The 13,855-nt window shown below is 43.6% G+C and overlaps 1 protein-coding gene across 1 annotated transcript in view; it reads left to right on the top strand.

Annotated features, from left to right (window-relative positions):
- LOC147012863 (mediator of RNA polymerase II transcription subunit 12-like protein) overlaps window positions 1-13,855 on the top strand; it is a 97,076-nt gene that overhangs the window by 27,635 nt on the left and 55,586 nt on the right. The window contains 9 exon segments of the mRNA XM_085854187.1: window positions 2,893-3,011; window positions 3,254-3,397; window positions 6,473-6,636; window positions 6,743-6,874; window positions 7,792-8,019; window positions 8,113-8,254; window positions 12,871-12,988; window positions 13,046-13,152; window positions 13,154-13,175. Coding sequence (XP_085710313.1) covers window positions 2,893-3,011; window positions 3,254-3,397; window positions 6,473-6,636; window positions 6,743-6,874; window positions 7,792-8,019; window positions 8,113-8,254; window positions 12,871-12,988; window positions 13,046-13,152; window positions 13,154-13,175 — 1,176 coding nt within the window.

Raw genomic sequence — 13,855 nt, forward strand, 5'->3', positions numbered from 1 at the left:
CACAGGAAGAGGGGATGAAAGAACTCCATTTAGGGCCACACGTTGACTGTGACAGGAGAGGAAGTCTGCGAGCCATGAGTGGACATGGCCTTGAATACCATGGGAAGAGAGTTTGGTGAGTAGTGCAGGGTGCCAGACTGTCAAAAGCACGTGATATGTCCAGGGATACGGCTCGGATTTCCTGTCTGGCATTGAGGACCTCCATACATTGATGGGAGAGCAGAAGCTGCATATCCAGGGTAGAGTGACCTGGTCTGAAACCAAATTGATGATCGGAAATCAAGCCATTGGAGAAGAGGAACGATTTCATTTCTGAAGCGATGATGGATCCATAACCTTGCTGATGATTGGGAGAAGGCTGATTGGTCTGTCGTTACAGGGATCTGTTTTTGCACCTTTTTCATGTAGGGCAGTGATGTTCGCAGATTTCCAAGCAGATGGCAGATGACCTTGGGCAAATGAGAGGGTGAATAGAACAGAGAGAGGGTGAGCAAGAGCAGAAGAGCAGGCTTTGAGGACACGTGGGCTGATGCCGTCTGGACCGGTTGCAGAATCTGAGTCGAGGTTGGAAAGCAAGCTCTCCACCTTGTCAGGAGAAAAGGATACAGAGTCCAGGGACAGTTGGGTGCGACTGGGTAAAGTGGGTAGAGATAGCGATGGGTTTAGGACACAAGATTTAGCTGCAAACACCGAGTTTAGACATTCAGCTTTATCACGTGTGGTATCAGCAGTGCGGCCATTTGAGGTGAGGGAGGGGATGGAGGGGGAACATACACCAGAAACAGATTTGATTAAACGCCACCAGGATTTTGAGGAGGGAGAGAGATTTGAGAGTTCAGACTTGAGATGAGAAAGACATTGTTTTCTGGCTCTCCTGAGGCTAGCTACACACTTGTTCCGAGCTTTGTGGAAGGAACTGAGATTGCCTTCAGTTGGGTTTGCTTTCCATGAGGCAAAGGCAAATTGTTTCAGGACAACTGCCTCGCCACAAGCTTCAGTAAACCAAGGGCGGGAGGAAGGGAGGACAACTGAACACGAGAGGGGATAAATCTGTGCATGAGAGAGAGCAAGTTTCTTTGAAAGAATTCCCAGGATGAGTTGATGTTTGAGAAAGTAGTGATAGGAGACCAGTCTGTAAGTTTGATGGCTGCTCGGAGACCCTGCCACTCGGCTTGAGTGAAATGCCAGACTCGGCGGCGGTGAGGTGGTTCTCTGATAACAGCCAGAGAGATGTCCACTTTAACAAGGACGTGGTCAGAAGAACCGATTGGAGCGGAGGAAGAGCAGCAGATATTGTCAGGGAAATTTGTCAAAATCAGATCCAGAAGAGATGGAGTACCATTGATTGAGATCCGGGTCGGGAAGTTGACCGATTGAGTCAGTCCCAATGAGTCGCAGAATGCTTTTGCTGAGGTGCCATGACAGGTGAGAGAGGTACCCACACCTAGCCAACTGGTGTGATGACAATTGAAGTCACCACATAAGAGGAAGAGAGAGTTTGGATGAGAAGATAAAAGATGGTCAATGTTTTCGGATAGTGAGGTGTAGATGGAGTCATCACTGTTCGGTGGACAGTACAGTACTCGTATAAACATGAGGTGGGAGTGGAGGAAGCCGAAGCCAGAGGTATTCCTGGGGGTGTGGGGGAGTGAGAGCAGTGCATGGAGAGTGAGAAATAGAGTCTTTGATGAAGAGAGCAACACCTCCACCAGGACGAGGCTCAGGTCTGTCATACCGGAGGAGGGAGTAACCGGGGAGAGATACTTGGGAGTCAGACACGTCTTGGGAGAGGAAAGTTTCTGTTAGGCAGATAATGTCTGGTTTGTCAGTGGCAACCTGTATGGAAAGATCTGAAAGGTTTGAGCGAAGGCCCCGGATATTTGAGGTCCACACTTTTAATGAAGAGGTAGGGAGGAGGCTTTGGGTGCATGGGGTGGAGGGGGAGGGGGAGGGTAGGACAAGGGATGAGGGGGGAAGGTAAGGAGGGTTGTTGAAAGAGTGTGGGGGTATTGCAGAATAGCGAGGGGAGGGGGCCGAATGAGGAGGAGAAAAGGCTCTGTGGTGCTGGGGGAGAGGGTGGACAAGAGAGGGGGAAGAAGGCAGTTGAGGATTTGAGGAAGTGGATTGAAGAGATGGAGGTGAGAGGGCAGTGGAGGGAGGCAGCTTGATGGATGAGAGGGGGCAACTTTGAGACGGATGAGTGAGGGCGATGAAAGGTGGGAGAAAGGTGAGGGGAATCATAAAGTTGCCCTGTTTTAAATGCTCAGTCTTTCTGGGATTGAAAAAGAAGTGTGAATGGGAGTTTAATGCAGTGGTTTCAACAGTAACATTTATAATTCAACAACAGCAGGACCATTTTGGAAGGGTTCAGAAGGAGCACACAAAATTACATCTGGTAATGCTTCTCGAAGCAATAGAAAAATGTATAAAAGTATACGAATGGAGAACGACGAGACGGCGACAGCAGCAACCACAATAATTGCATGTTTATTAAAGATCCACAATAATTACATGATTACAGTTTCATGTTTCTAAAAGATTATACAATACATACTGTGCATGTGGAATCGTGCAAGTGGTTGAACCACTGACCCCTGCTTGAGGGAGGGGTATTGCGGCTTGGTAACTGCAAATTCTGAAACTGAATCCTCTCGCTCCCTGAGGAGCAGACATTAACTTATCTATACAAATGTTTGATTTGTTCTCGGACAAATATGTATTATATACATTTTGTGTATGTATGTAATTATTTTCATATTCCAGTAAAACCACAATTTGAACAATGACATTCTCACGTGACATTGTAGAGAGGTTATTATGATGCCAGTTGTCTTATTTGCTTGTTTGCCGTGCGAGGAAGTTGTGTATATTGTATGTTGACTCATGCATCAGGTGGTGAGGAGGGGCAAAAGAGTAAGAAGAGCCGTCCAGAGTCAATTCCAACATTGGAGGGTATTTTCGCACGATTCCAGCAGCTTTCATATTTTGACCAGCACCAAGTTACATCCCAGGTGTGGATATTTGCAGTCGATTCTCGTTTATATCAATAGTCATTTCTCTTCCACCCTCCCTCTACCTTTCCATGCCTCAGCCTTCCTTGACACCTTTCAACACGTCCGTTATTTGTCAACCTCGATCCCTTCCCAAACCTCATCTCACTCCAATCTTCTCCCTTCCTCGTCTTCCTCCTCTTTTCCTCTCATTTGTCGAATGAGTCTTATTTTTCTCATTTCTTTCTGTGTGTCCTGCTTAGGTGGCCAGCAATGTCCTCGAGCAGATCACAAGCTTTGCTTCAGGGACATCATATCACCTGCCACTTGTGCAGCACATCCAGTTCATATTTGACTTGATGGAGCATTCGCTTAACATTCATGGCCTCATTGACTTCGTCATCCAGGCATGACATCGCACCATGGCATGGCCCTAAAAACACTCAAAAATCTCCAAACAAAATAATCATCAGAGAAAAGTGTTTTATTTCACCAATATATAACATACAAGAAACTTGTGCTTTTATTATTTACACAAAAAGTACAGTTCTATTACCAATTTTGTTTTGTACAAAACTCATATTCTATTTCCATACAAAGGTGTCTGTGTCTGTCTGTGTGTGTCTGTGCGTGCGCATATACATGTTCTACAAATTAGCAGAAGAGTGTATGAGGTTAATGAGCTCAAAGCTCAGGCTGTTGAAGTGAATCAAAAGTCATTTAGTTTAACCGATCGAGTGAGAAATAGATGCATGGTCTGAACAGCATATGGGACATTCCATACCAGCTCAACCAGAGCCGTTGCCAGACCCTAAGATTTTGCTCGAAAAATTTACCTGATGGTCTTTGGGTCTGCCGAGGTTAAAAAAAATGTCTTTCCTGTGTTTTTAGGTTATTTCTCCGAAATAAGCTCATCGAGTGTCTGTCCGTCTTGTCTGTACATCTTCTCACAAACTAAAACATCTTCTCACAAACGACCTGACCAATTATTGACCAAATTTGGTACGATGTATCAGGACAACAGGGTCTCATGGCGTTGTGTTCCCCATGTGGATGCATCCCTGATAAAGAGAGTGAAAGGGGTTTTTTGCCACAAATATTGGTATTTAATTCAAAAATCTTCTCAGAAACTGAGAACCAGCTCCAGCCCAAACTGGCCATGTGGCATCATGACCATGCCTTTACCTTAAGTTCTGCTCCCCATGGCCATATCTCCCTGAAAAGGGGGCCATGGCCTCCCTCTGCTAATCCCTCATATTCACCAAGACCCCTTTTCCTCACAAACTCCATGAGCACCATTGACCAAGTTTCATACGATGCGTCAGAACGGTAAGATCTCTTTGGGTTGTGCTCCCCATCGGGATCCGACCCTTATGAAAGGTCGAAAAGGGGGATGGGGTGTTTCTCCTCAAATCCAGGTAATTTATTTAAAAAAAATTTCTCAGAAACCGACGGCCAGATGCAGGCCAAACTCTTCATGAAACATTTGGACCATGTCGTTAACTTCATTTGTGTTGGGGAAAATAACCATCGGTCTCCCACTGGGCTATTAATTTTTTGATTTCCCTTTCGAACTGTAATCTGTCATGGGTCCACCTGAAGTGAAAAAGTGGCTGTGACCAGAAAAATCACCTTGAGGTCAAATTAGATGCTGTCATTGTGTGTAGCACATCAATAGACTCTTAATGAATATATATATATATATATATATATATATATATATATATATATATATATATATATATATATATATATATATATATATATATATATATATATATATATATATATATACATTGCATTGCCTCTTCTCATCCTACATTCCCTTGTTATATACAAATTCAAGGCTCATGGAATGGAAGAGTCTTATCATGTTATGAATTTATCTTGCCTACCCTTATATTTCTGGACAGCATATGCCGATAGTCGTAAAGATTGTATCTTTACAAGTTCATCATAATTTGCTATCTAAACAATGGAGTAAATGTTTTTAAGTTAAGTGTGAGATTTTGCTCACTGATGAAGTATTGTGCTTGAGATGTATCCTTGAATTGATAAGGGAGACCAGTGAAGAAGAATGTGTGAGATGGTTCATGAAATACAATATATGACGCTTTTTTATGATTATTAATTTTTTTTTTTTTAACAAATCAGGTGCATTGTTTTGATGCATCATTACCTTCATATTCTGCGAAAGGTTATGTATTGGTCGCTGTGTATTTATTTATTTATTTATTTGTGTGTGTGTGTGTGTGTGTGTGTTTGTGTGTGTGTGTGTGTGTGTGTGTGTGTGTGTGTGTGTGTGTGTGTGTGTGTGTGTGTGTGTGTGTGTGTGTGTGTTGTTATTCACATAACTCAGAAAGTATTAAACCAAATCGCTTGAAATTTGGTGGGATGATGGGTTATTATCCAAGGAACATTTGATTAGATTTTGGGAGCAATCGGGTCAAAGGTCAAGGTCACGGAAAGGTCAAATTCGTATTTTTACCATAGCGCGGACAATTTTGATCGATTTGGCTTGCAACCGATGCCAAAATGTTCAGAATTCATTGCCCAATCTTGTGATGGGTGACATGACACAATTACTTCATTACCCTTGTTAGCGGTTGGGGTCAAAGGTCAGTGGGGTCACGACCTTTCAAAATATGCGGTATTTGTCATAACACGGTCAAATCAAAACCGATTTGCATGAAACCAACACCAAAATGTTCACTGTTCTGTTCCCCCACTCTCATGCCAAGAACAAAAAGTAGCGGAGGCGAAGGTATGCGCTCTACCGAGTTCCCATTCTAGTTTTTCTTTGTCGAGCAATTTTCCTTTTTAAAAAGAAATTTACTGTTCATCATAATTGTGCTATTTTGGTTTGATGTGCAATCAGGATCGAAAGCTTCCCTCAATTTCATTTTCTGTTCTTGTCATTATTGAAGTGGAGCCTTCGGGTGTATCTTTATGCACGTGTGCTTCTTCTTCATTCGTATGCAGCACATGGCTCCGGGGTAACATAATTGGCTGAGGGTACGGCTGTGCTGCTGATGCAATGCCCTCTGTTGGTTTGGGGAAGAATTTGTAATTTGTTCATGGTGCTGGCAATAGCTCGCCAACTCTTTGGAAAGGACACCTTGGGATCTCATGTCCACCAACGAATGCTGGCACACGTGACGTCCATTTAACGTCTGTCCGATGAATGGCCTACATATTGATGAAATCGCCCTGCCTGTGAAACACTTGGATAACAGTTTATTGCTGGGTCAGGATTCAAACACAGACTGGACAGCTGAGAGACGAGTGTGCGTACCTCGAGGCTATCCTGTCAGCCCTGCACGTGTGTTTTGGTAATCTGTGTTCCTTTCTTTCAGTACCTCTTGGAATATCCACATCTTTACCGTTTCTCTTTGAGGGATTGTCACTTGCATTTAGCAGCCCCAATAATGTTTGCACTCATCTTTTGTACCTGGGTTTATGCTGGTTCCTCGGCCTTGCAGTTGCTCAATGAGCTGAGTGTTGTGGAGGCTGAGCTCCTGCTGAAGTCGTCCAACTTGGCAGGAAGCTACACGACAGGCCTGTGTCTCTGCATTGTCGCAGTTCTTCGGCACTACCATGCCTGCTTACTGCTCAATCCAGAGCACACGGCGCAGGTTTTTGAAGGGTAAGCTCATTTGCTTCAGGGCACCATGTTGAAACTAAATGAGTTTCTGACTTGTGATGAATTATAATTTGTAATCTAACTGTGATGTTGTTTATCTTTCTGGCAGGCTCTGTGGTGTCGTGAAACACGTAGCGAACCCAACGGATTGTTCTTCACCTGAGCGTTGCATCCTTGCATACCTGTACGATCTTTATGTATCATGCAGCCACCTCAAGAGCAAGTTTGGTGATCTGTTCAGGTGTGTGCTCTTATTTTTTCCTTCGGTTCAAGGTGTGAGGTAAATCCTAAGGAGTTTGGAAATACAGTTGGGATGGGAGTGAATCTACCAATAATTTTGAGCCAAAGAACATGGTTGATTCTCAGCATTTCGAGCTGGGGAGAGCTCCGATGTGCATTGTCTCTATCTATCTGTCTGTTAGAAACCCCTATAAAAATTTCTGAAAGCAATATTTGTATTTTGACTTGCATTTTGCAAATCCAAAAATTTATGCTCATCATGGATTGGGTTCAGCAGCCAGCCGTTCGACTGTTGCTCATCCGAATAGAGATGCAAGCCTCTTTGGCATCTCCCATGTTTTTCCTGCACTTCTGTGCACATGCCAGCAGATCATTTGATCTACTTGTCAGGAATTATACAATGCATCCAGACACAATGAGAAAAACAGTGTAATGCATCAATTGCACATCATCTCAATACTTTGGACTTATTTGCTGACAAACGCATGAGAATCTGTACAAATCAAACACAGAGAGCATGCACATTTCTGCCAACCTTAAATATCTCGCCAAACATCAACAGAAACAGTTGCAGGTATATCCTGATCTTGCTGCAGCAACTGTTTACGATTCAGAAGTGATTTCCGATTGATTTTTTCATTAATGCATGGTCACAATGTAAATGAGCTGGTTATTTTGTCGGCCGCTTGGGTGCAGTGTTCATCCTGATTTCTCATTGAGCCATTATTAAACAAACCACTTTAAAGAAATTGACCATTGCATCATTTTTGGTCATTAATATTCTACACCAAAGTACCTCTTGATTTCAATTGTAATTAATGCAAACCTGCAGATAGTTTCCCAATGGGCAAATCTCAGATAAATTACCATTCCCAACAACTAACATCCTGTTCCTTTGTTCACAATCCATGTGTGCAGCGGTGCCTGTTCGAAGGTCAAGCAGACTATCTACTGCAGCGTAATGCCTTCTGCCTCCAACCCGATGTTGGATGCTGAGTTCATGCTCGACTACATTGAATCGCCGGCGGCTCTCAACATCAATTATTCCATGCTGGGGAAAGTGCTGCACGACAACCCGCCCCATCGCTACAGCTTTGTGTGCAACACGCTGCTTAATGTGTGTCGTGGTCCACAGGACAGCGACAGGTAACACCAAGTGCGAGAGCGATACTTTACCGCACTATGATCCATTTGCTGATGTGTCATGGCTCTTCTTACACGATCATTCTCATCTTGCAGGATAAATGAGCTCGGAAACCTATGTGCCGAACTGACGGCGTGCTGCACGGCGCTCAGCTCTGAGTGGCTTGGGGTTCTCAAAGCACTTTGCTACTCCAACAACCATGCCTGTGGTTTTAATGACCTTCTCTGCTCAGTGGAGGTAAGGAGAAAGATGACACTTGCAGAATTAGTTGTGCCAATTTGATATAAAATTTAATTACCTACCTGAATACCAAAATGATTGTCCTCATGTTGTATAAACTTATACTGATCGACTGTGGTGTTTCACCTGTAAACATCTTTAAGTGGATGGAGTAACTTTTAAAAACGATTTCCCATCCTGTTTTTCCAAAACAATTTTGACTTACTTCTTCAATTTTTCCCACCTTATAGGTCACATTCAGGACAAGGACAATAAGAGACATGAGTGTACATTTATTTTAATTACAAGGACACTAGTTATTGGACAAATCAGCACAGCATGTGGGATTTATACCTGGGTTCCCAACTTCATGAACAAACGGAACTGCAAAAAAAACAAATTGACGATATGAATTTGCCATTGTTTCATTTTGTTGGGAATATCAACCTATTATTTGACTATGAACTACTGACAGCAGAAACTTCCACACTACAATGAGTATGACGTTGCAACGTCCGACTGCTGCAAGCATACTATTACCAACTTTTCGTTACTACTGTCTCGGCCCATGTCGCGGAGTGGCTTTTCGAAGGAGAACCACGAAGGCGTGGCTTTTCCTGGTTCCTCTCCGGACTCACCGAGAATCGCAGGCCATCGCACACTAATAACTTCATGTCACGGCGGGTCGCTAATCAACTGGGAACACCAATGACTTGAACCACACCACCCATGGTCCTCCGTCTGACAACCGTTTACTTAAGAACACATGATCGCCTTATCGGGGAATCATGCCCTCGATGCATACTTGCGTTACTTACCATATCAGGTGCAGCTGAGCGGAGCTGCCAAGTACGCACCAGCTATTAAGCAGATTTTTGGGTATAACTAAGGTGCGGACCATGCTCGACCACCAGAAGAAAATACAAAATGGAGCTGGGTAGATTTCTAACAGGCACATTTATTTAACAAAGCAGGGAAAGTTATGTGGCACAGTATGGGATTTATTACAAATGTACAGCAGGGAAAAACAAAGAATTTGTGGGGTGTGGCAAAAGGCATACAATTTTCACAAAAGAAGACAACAGTGCAGAGTTATCCCGAATATTCTTTGACAGTCTTAACTTTATGCTACGACAGGCGCCATCACACACACAAACCCAAGGAAAGTTAGAGATAGCTCAGAGAGATAAAAATCGGTTGCATATTAGCGACCTCTCAATACCTGGCATGGTCGGCAGACCTGCACAAGCCAAAACGCTTAAGAAGGGGGAAGGAGGGAGAAATACTGAGGGGGTCTATACGAGCTTCAGTTGCCCGCTGACCTGCCCATGCATCGGAGCTCCAAGATTAACATGGGGCCATGGCTTTTGGAAGCGCTCTCTGGCCTCGAACATGTGCTGGCCTCCATTCAAACACGGTAATTTAGGGAAATTCGTGCGCGACCCGTACGTTCTCAAACAAGCTCCAGTGCATATTCACGCTTTGAGATATACCCTAAAATAACCTGACTCCTGTTCCCTCAGCGTCCCTTGAGGCTGTGGTGAGCGTTCAAGGAGTCGGTGGTAGTTGCAACGGTTGTAGAAAGGTAAGAGAAAGTTGTGGCGTCCGCAGTGAAGAGATTGTAATGTGGCGTTGCGGCGAAGAAGTAGAAGTTGCTTGTGATGGCGGCGTCTCGTCAGAGAGGCAAAGGTTCGTCCCTAACGGTGGTGTTTGTATTGAAGATGTGAACGTGAGTTGTGGGGATTTTTGGTAGTGGTGTTGCGGGGAGTGGTTGTGGTGAGGATTGTAGCAGCATGGTGAGCAGAATGAAGGTCTGAGTTGAGATGGCAGTTGAAAATTGGCACGGTTTTGAATGGAATTGGCACACATATGCAAATGAGGCACTCGCTGTGCTTTGCTTGGTGCTTAGTTCCTATTGGCTTGCGTGCATGCTTGCTTGCGTGTTTCGTGTGAGAGAGACAAAGCTTAGCTTCAGACATTAAATCCTTCCTCTTCTCCAGTGGCTTGATTTCCGATCATCAATTTGGATTCAGACCAGGTCACTCTACCCTGTATATGCTGCTTCTGCTCTCCCATCAATGGATGGAGGTCCTCAATGCCAGACAGGAAATCCGAGCCGTATCCCTGGACATATCACGTGCTTTTGACACGGTCTGGCACCCTGCCCTGCTCACCAAACTCTCTTCCTATGGTATCCAAGGCCATCTCCACTCATGGCTCGCAGACTTCCTCTCATGTCGCAGCCAACGTGTGCCCCTAAATGGAGTTCTCTCATTCCCTCTCTCTTCCTGTCCAGGCTGGAGTTCCTCAAGGCAGTGTTCTGAGCCCTGTTCTTTTCCTGGTTTTCATCAATTATCTCTGACTCTGGAAAATCCTCTTTATTTATTTGCTGATGACTCCACCCTCTGCCGTACCATTGGCAAGCTGCAGCCTCTTCACTTTCTGCAGATATGGATAAAATCACAAGCTGGTCCAACATGTGGAACATTGCTTTCAATCCTGACAAATCTCACACTCTCACAATGTCTCTCTGAAAGGACCGTCTGAACCCCCCCCCCGCGCCGCTACCCCCCTCAATATATTTTCTCAATAACCCTCTTGAAGAAGTCCTATAATTCAAGCTTCTTCTATATTTAAAGTACATGCTGCTTTCTTGCTTGATCCTCAGCATTTAAGATGATAGAGCAGAGACAAACAACACTGGGAAGGCAATGGTAAACCACCCAATATAACCCTTGCCTAATATACTGCTTCAGCAGCACCAACACTCTCGAAGGAGTATGGCACATTAAAAAAAATGTAAATTATGCAGATGGGACAGCTACGTTTACTTTCCTATCTGTAAGATGGCTGTTACAAGATGCAGTGCCGAACAGGACCAAGATGGTGGTTTTTAAAATCCATCACCATTGGGGATTAAACTCAGATAGCTCAGAAGTCATTTTGTTGTCAACTAAGCTATCTTGCCGTTGTTTTTTTATTTTTTTTTTACCTCTACCACCGAAGGTGAAGGAGGTAATGTGTTCAGCCCATTCTGTCTGTTAATTGCCAGAATCCTTCGGATTTCGGCAATTATGTTGGTCGGTTGTGTGTGTCATTCTGTGTGTCTGTCTGTCTGTCTTTGTTTGTGTGTTTGTTTACCCTGTAGCAGCGACACCATTTCAGCGATCATGACCAAACTGGGTACAGACGTCAGCCATGGTCCAACTTAGACACTTGTCGTTTTTGGCCAATCTAGGTCAAAGGTCAAGGTCTCCAAAAAACCGAAATTCTTATTTTTGCAATAACATCCGCTAAAATGGTCGTATCAACTTCAAACCAAATCCGAAATGTGCATCTTCCAATACTGCATCCAATCATATGTCTCATTGGGGTGTCACACCAACACCCTTCTTTGCGATCGGGGGTCGAATGTCAGGGGGGTCGGCTCATAACTTTCAAATTGTGATAAAAACGCCATTTCAAGTCTGATTGACTTCCAAGTTATGATCATGACCAAACTAAGTGCTATAACTCATTAAACAGTAGCACTATCGACTTATAAGAACCAAATTGATTTCCAGGTTTTTGTTTTTTCAGAGATCATGGAGATATGACAGAGTTATTCCGGCAATTCCTTGCTCAACGAGCAATTTCATTTGTTTGTTTGTTTGTTACTTGCAAAATCGAAGATTTTTCAAGTACATCATTGGTCAGTCAATTTTGTTATTCTGTCTGTCTGTCTGTCTATTTGTCTCCTGCAGGTCACAATTTTAAAATTATTTTCACGAAACTTCACCACATGGTAGAATTTGTCAGAAGGAAGAAGCCTATTGTTTTTGAGGTTAAAAAGTCAAAGGTCAACATAGGCCAAAGGTCAACAACTTAGGGAGATTTATAAAATCCTCAATTTACATCCGATTGACTTGAAATTTGAAGAGGATTTATATTTCCTGTCATTGAATTCGACCAGCCAATTATTTTTGAGGTCAACATCGTCCCAAGATCAACAACTAAGGTGGTATTTCTAAAATCCTCAATTTTCATCCAAATAACTTGAAATTTGAAGAGGATTTATATGTGAGGTCACTGAATTCAATGAGCCAATTATTTTTGAGGTCAACATCGAGCAAAAGGTCATGCCAGCATGCTAGTATCCAATGTCGGAGTGGCGACCCATCCAGGATTGTGTCCAACATAGCCAAGGAAACTGCTTTGGCAGCACCAACGCTTTGCACAGAGTATGGTCCCAATGGATGGATGGATTTGATTCGTGTCCTTGACCTAGTTTTTTTTTTTTCGGATTGTGAACTAATTAACTAAAAACTCCTTTTTAATCATAACTTGAATATTTTTCCTCCTATTTTCATGATGGTGATTTTTATGGATAGATTGTAGATGCGGACACATTTCCATTATTTACACTTTATTTCTAATTGTTGAATATCAAGGTCATATGGCGGTCAGAAGAGAATATGGTCATCATTGGATCATGGGTCCTGGGGACGTTTACCCATGGTGATCGCTTTGCGGTCACAGATATATCATTTGTCATGGTCTGGTGATTCTTGTTTCGGTGTTCACTCAATTAAAATACTTTAGTCTTGTTGAAACCTGTCAAAGCAATTTGTATACTTTTTATTGTGTGCCTGCAGGTGAGTGACCTATCGTTTCATGATGCTTTGGCAACATTCATTGCCATTTTGATCTCAAGGCAAAGTTTCTCTCTGGAGGATGTCATCCAGCACGTGGCACTTCCTTCACTGCTGGCAGGTAGGACATCCTGCCACTCAAACTTTCACCACCGTTCTAACTCCGAGTTTTGTGAAGGCTGTCACTTTCCATTATCTTCAGCTGTTTGTGGAGACCCGGATGCAGAGCCTGGAGCCCGGCTCACCTGTCGTCTTCTCCTCCACTTGTTCAGGACGCCACAGGCGAAATACGTTTACCACAACTCCAGGTGAGGCCTTTTAGCTCCATGCCCAACAGCTTGTTTTTCATGTTGAAAGCTGATCTACAATAATCATGTTCAACATTTGTGGTGAAGCCGCAAGGGAACATGGAACTTTCAAAATGACGTAATCCACCCGAAAATGCTCGGCGCACATGCACAGAAACTCATAGAAATAGCAATCTTCGTGGCATGTGAACTTCTATCGTGGGTGCGCGATAATGATTGTTACCCAAAATGGCTTGCTGAGCTTCTAACAGAAGCTGAAAATACTTGGTAAAGTGCATGTGAGAAAGCTGGGGTGTTCGCCTCTGCACAACAAAAGAGTTGGAGGGAGACACCGTTTCTAATTTAGGTGTTTCTGAACACCGATGAGAAGGACATAACTGGGGCTTGTGAATGTACAGGGTAGTTTAAAATGATGATATTAATTATTAATCATGTTTGGTGGGGTGGGGGGTGGGGGGGTGGAGTTGGAAGATGTGAGGGTTTGGTTCTGGAGCCGCAACACAGATGATTCCATGTTATTGCCTCCACAGCTAAAATGTGTGTGCGTGTGTGCATGCGCGTTTGCGCCGTTCGCTTGTATTAACAGGAAATGGTAGGAACTCCACACCTCTCATCCATGGATATTTCTCCTACTGTACTTCCTGTATTACCAGAAGTCAGATTTGCAATCATTAACAGAA

This window comes from Eptatretus burgeri, chromosome 14 (assembly GCF_056783735.1).
Source record: "Eptatretus burgeri isolate ZD-2024b chromosome 14, Ebu_testis_v1, whole genome shotgun sequence".
NCBI lineage: Eukaryota > Metazoa > Chordata > Myxini > Myxiniformes > Myxinidae > Eptatretus > Eptatretus burgeri.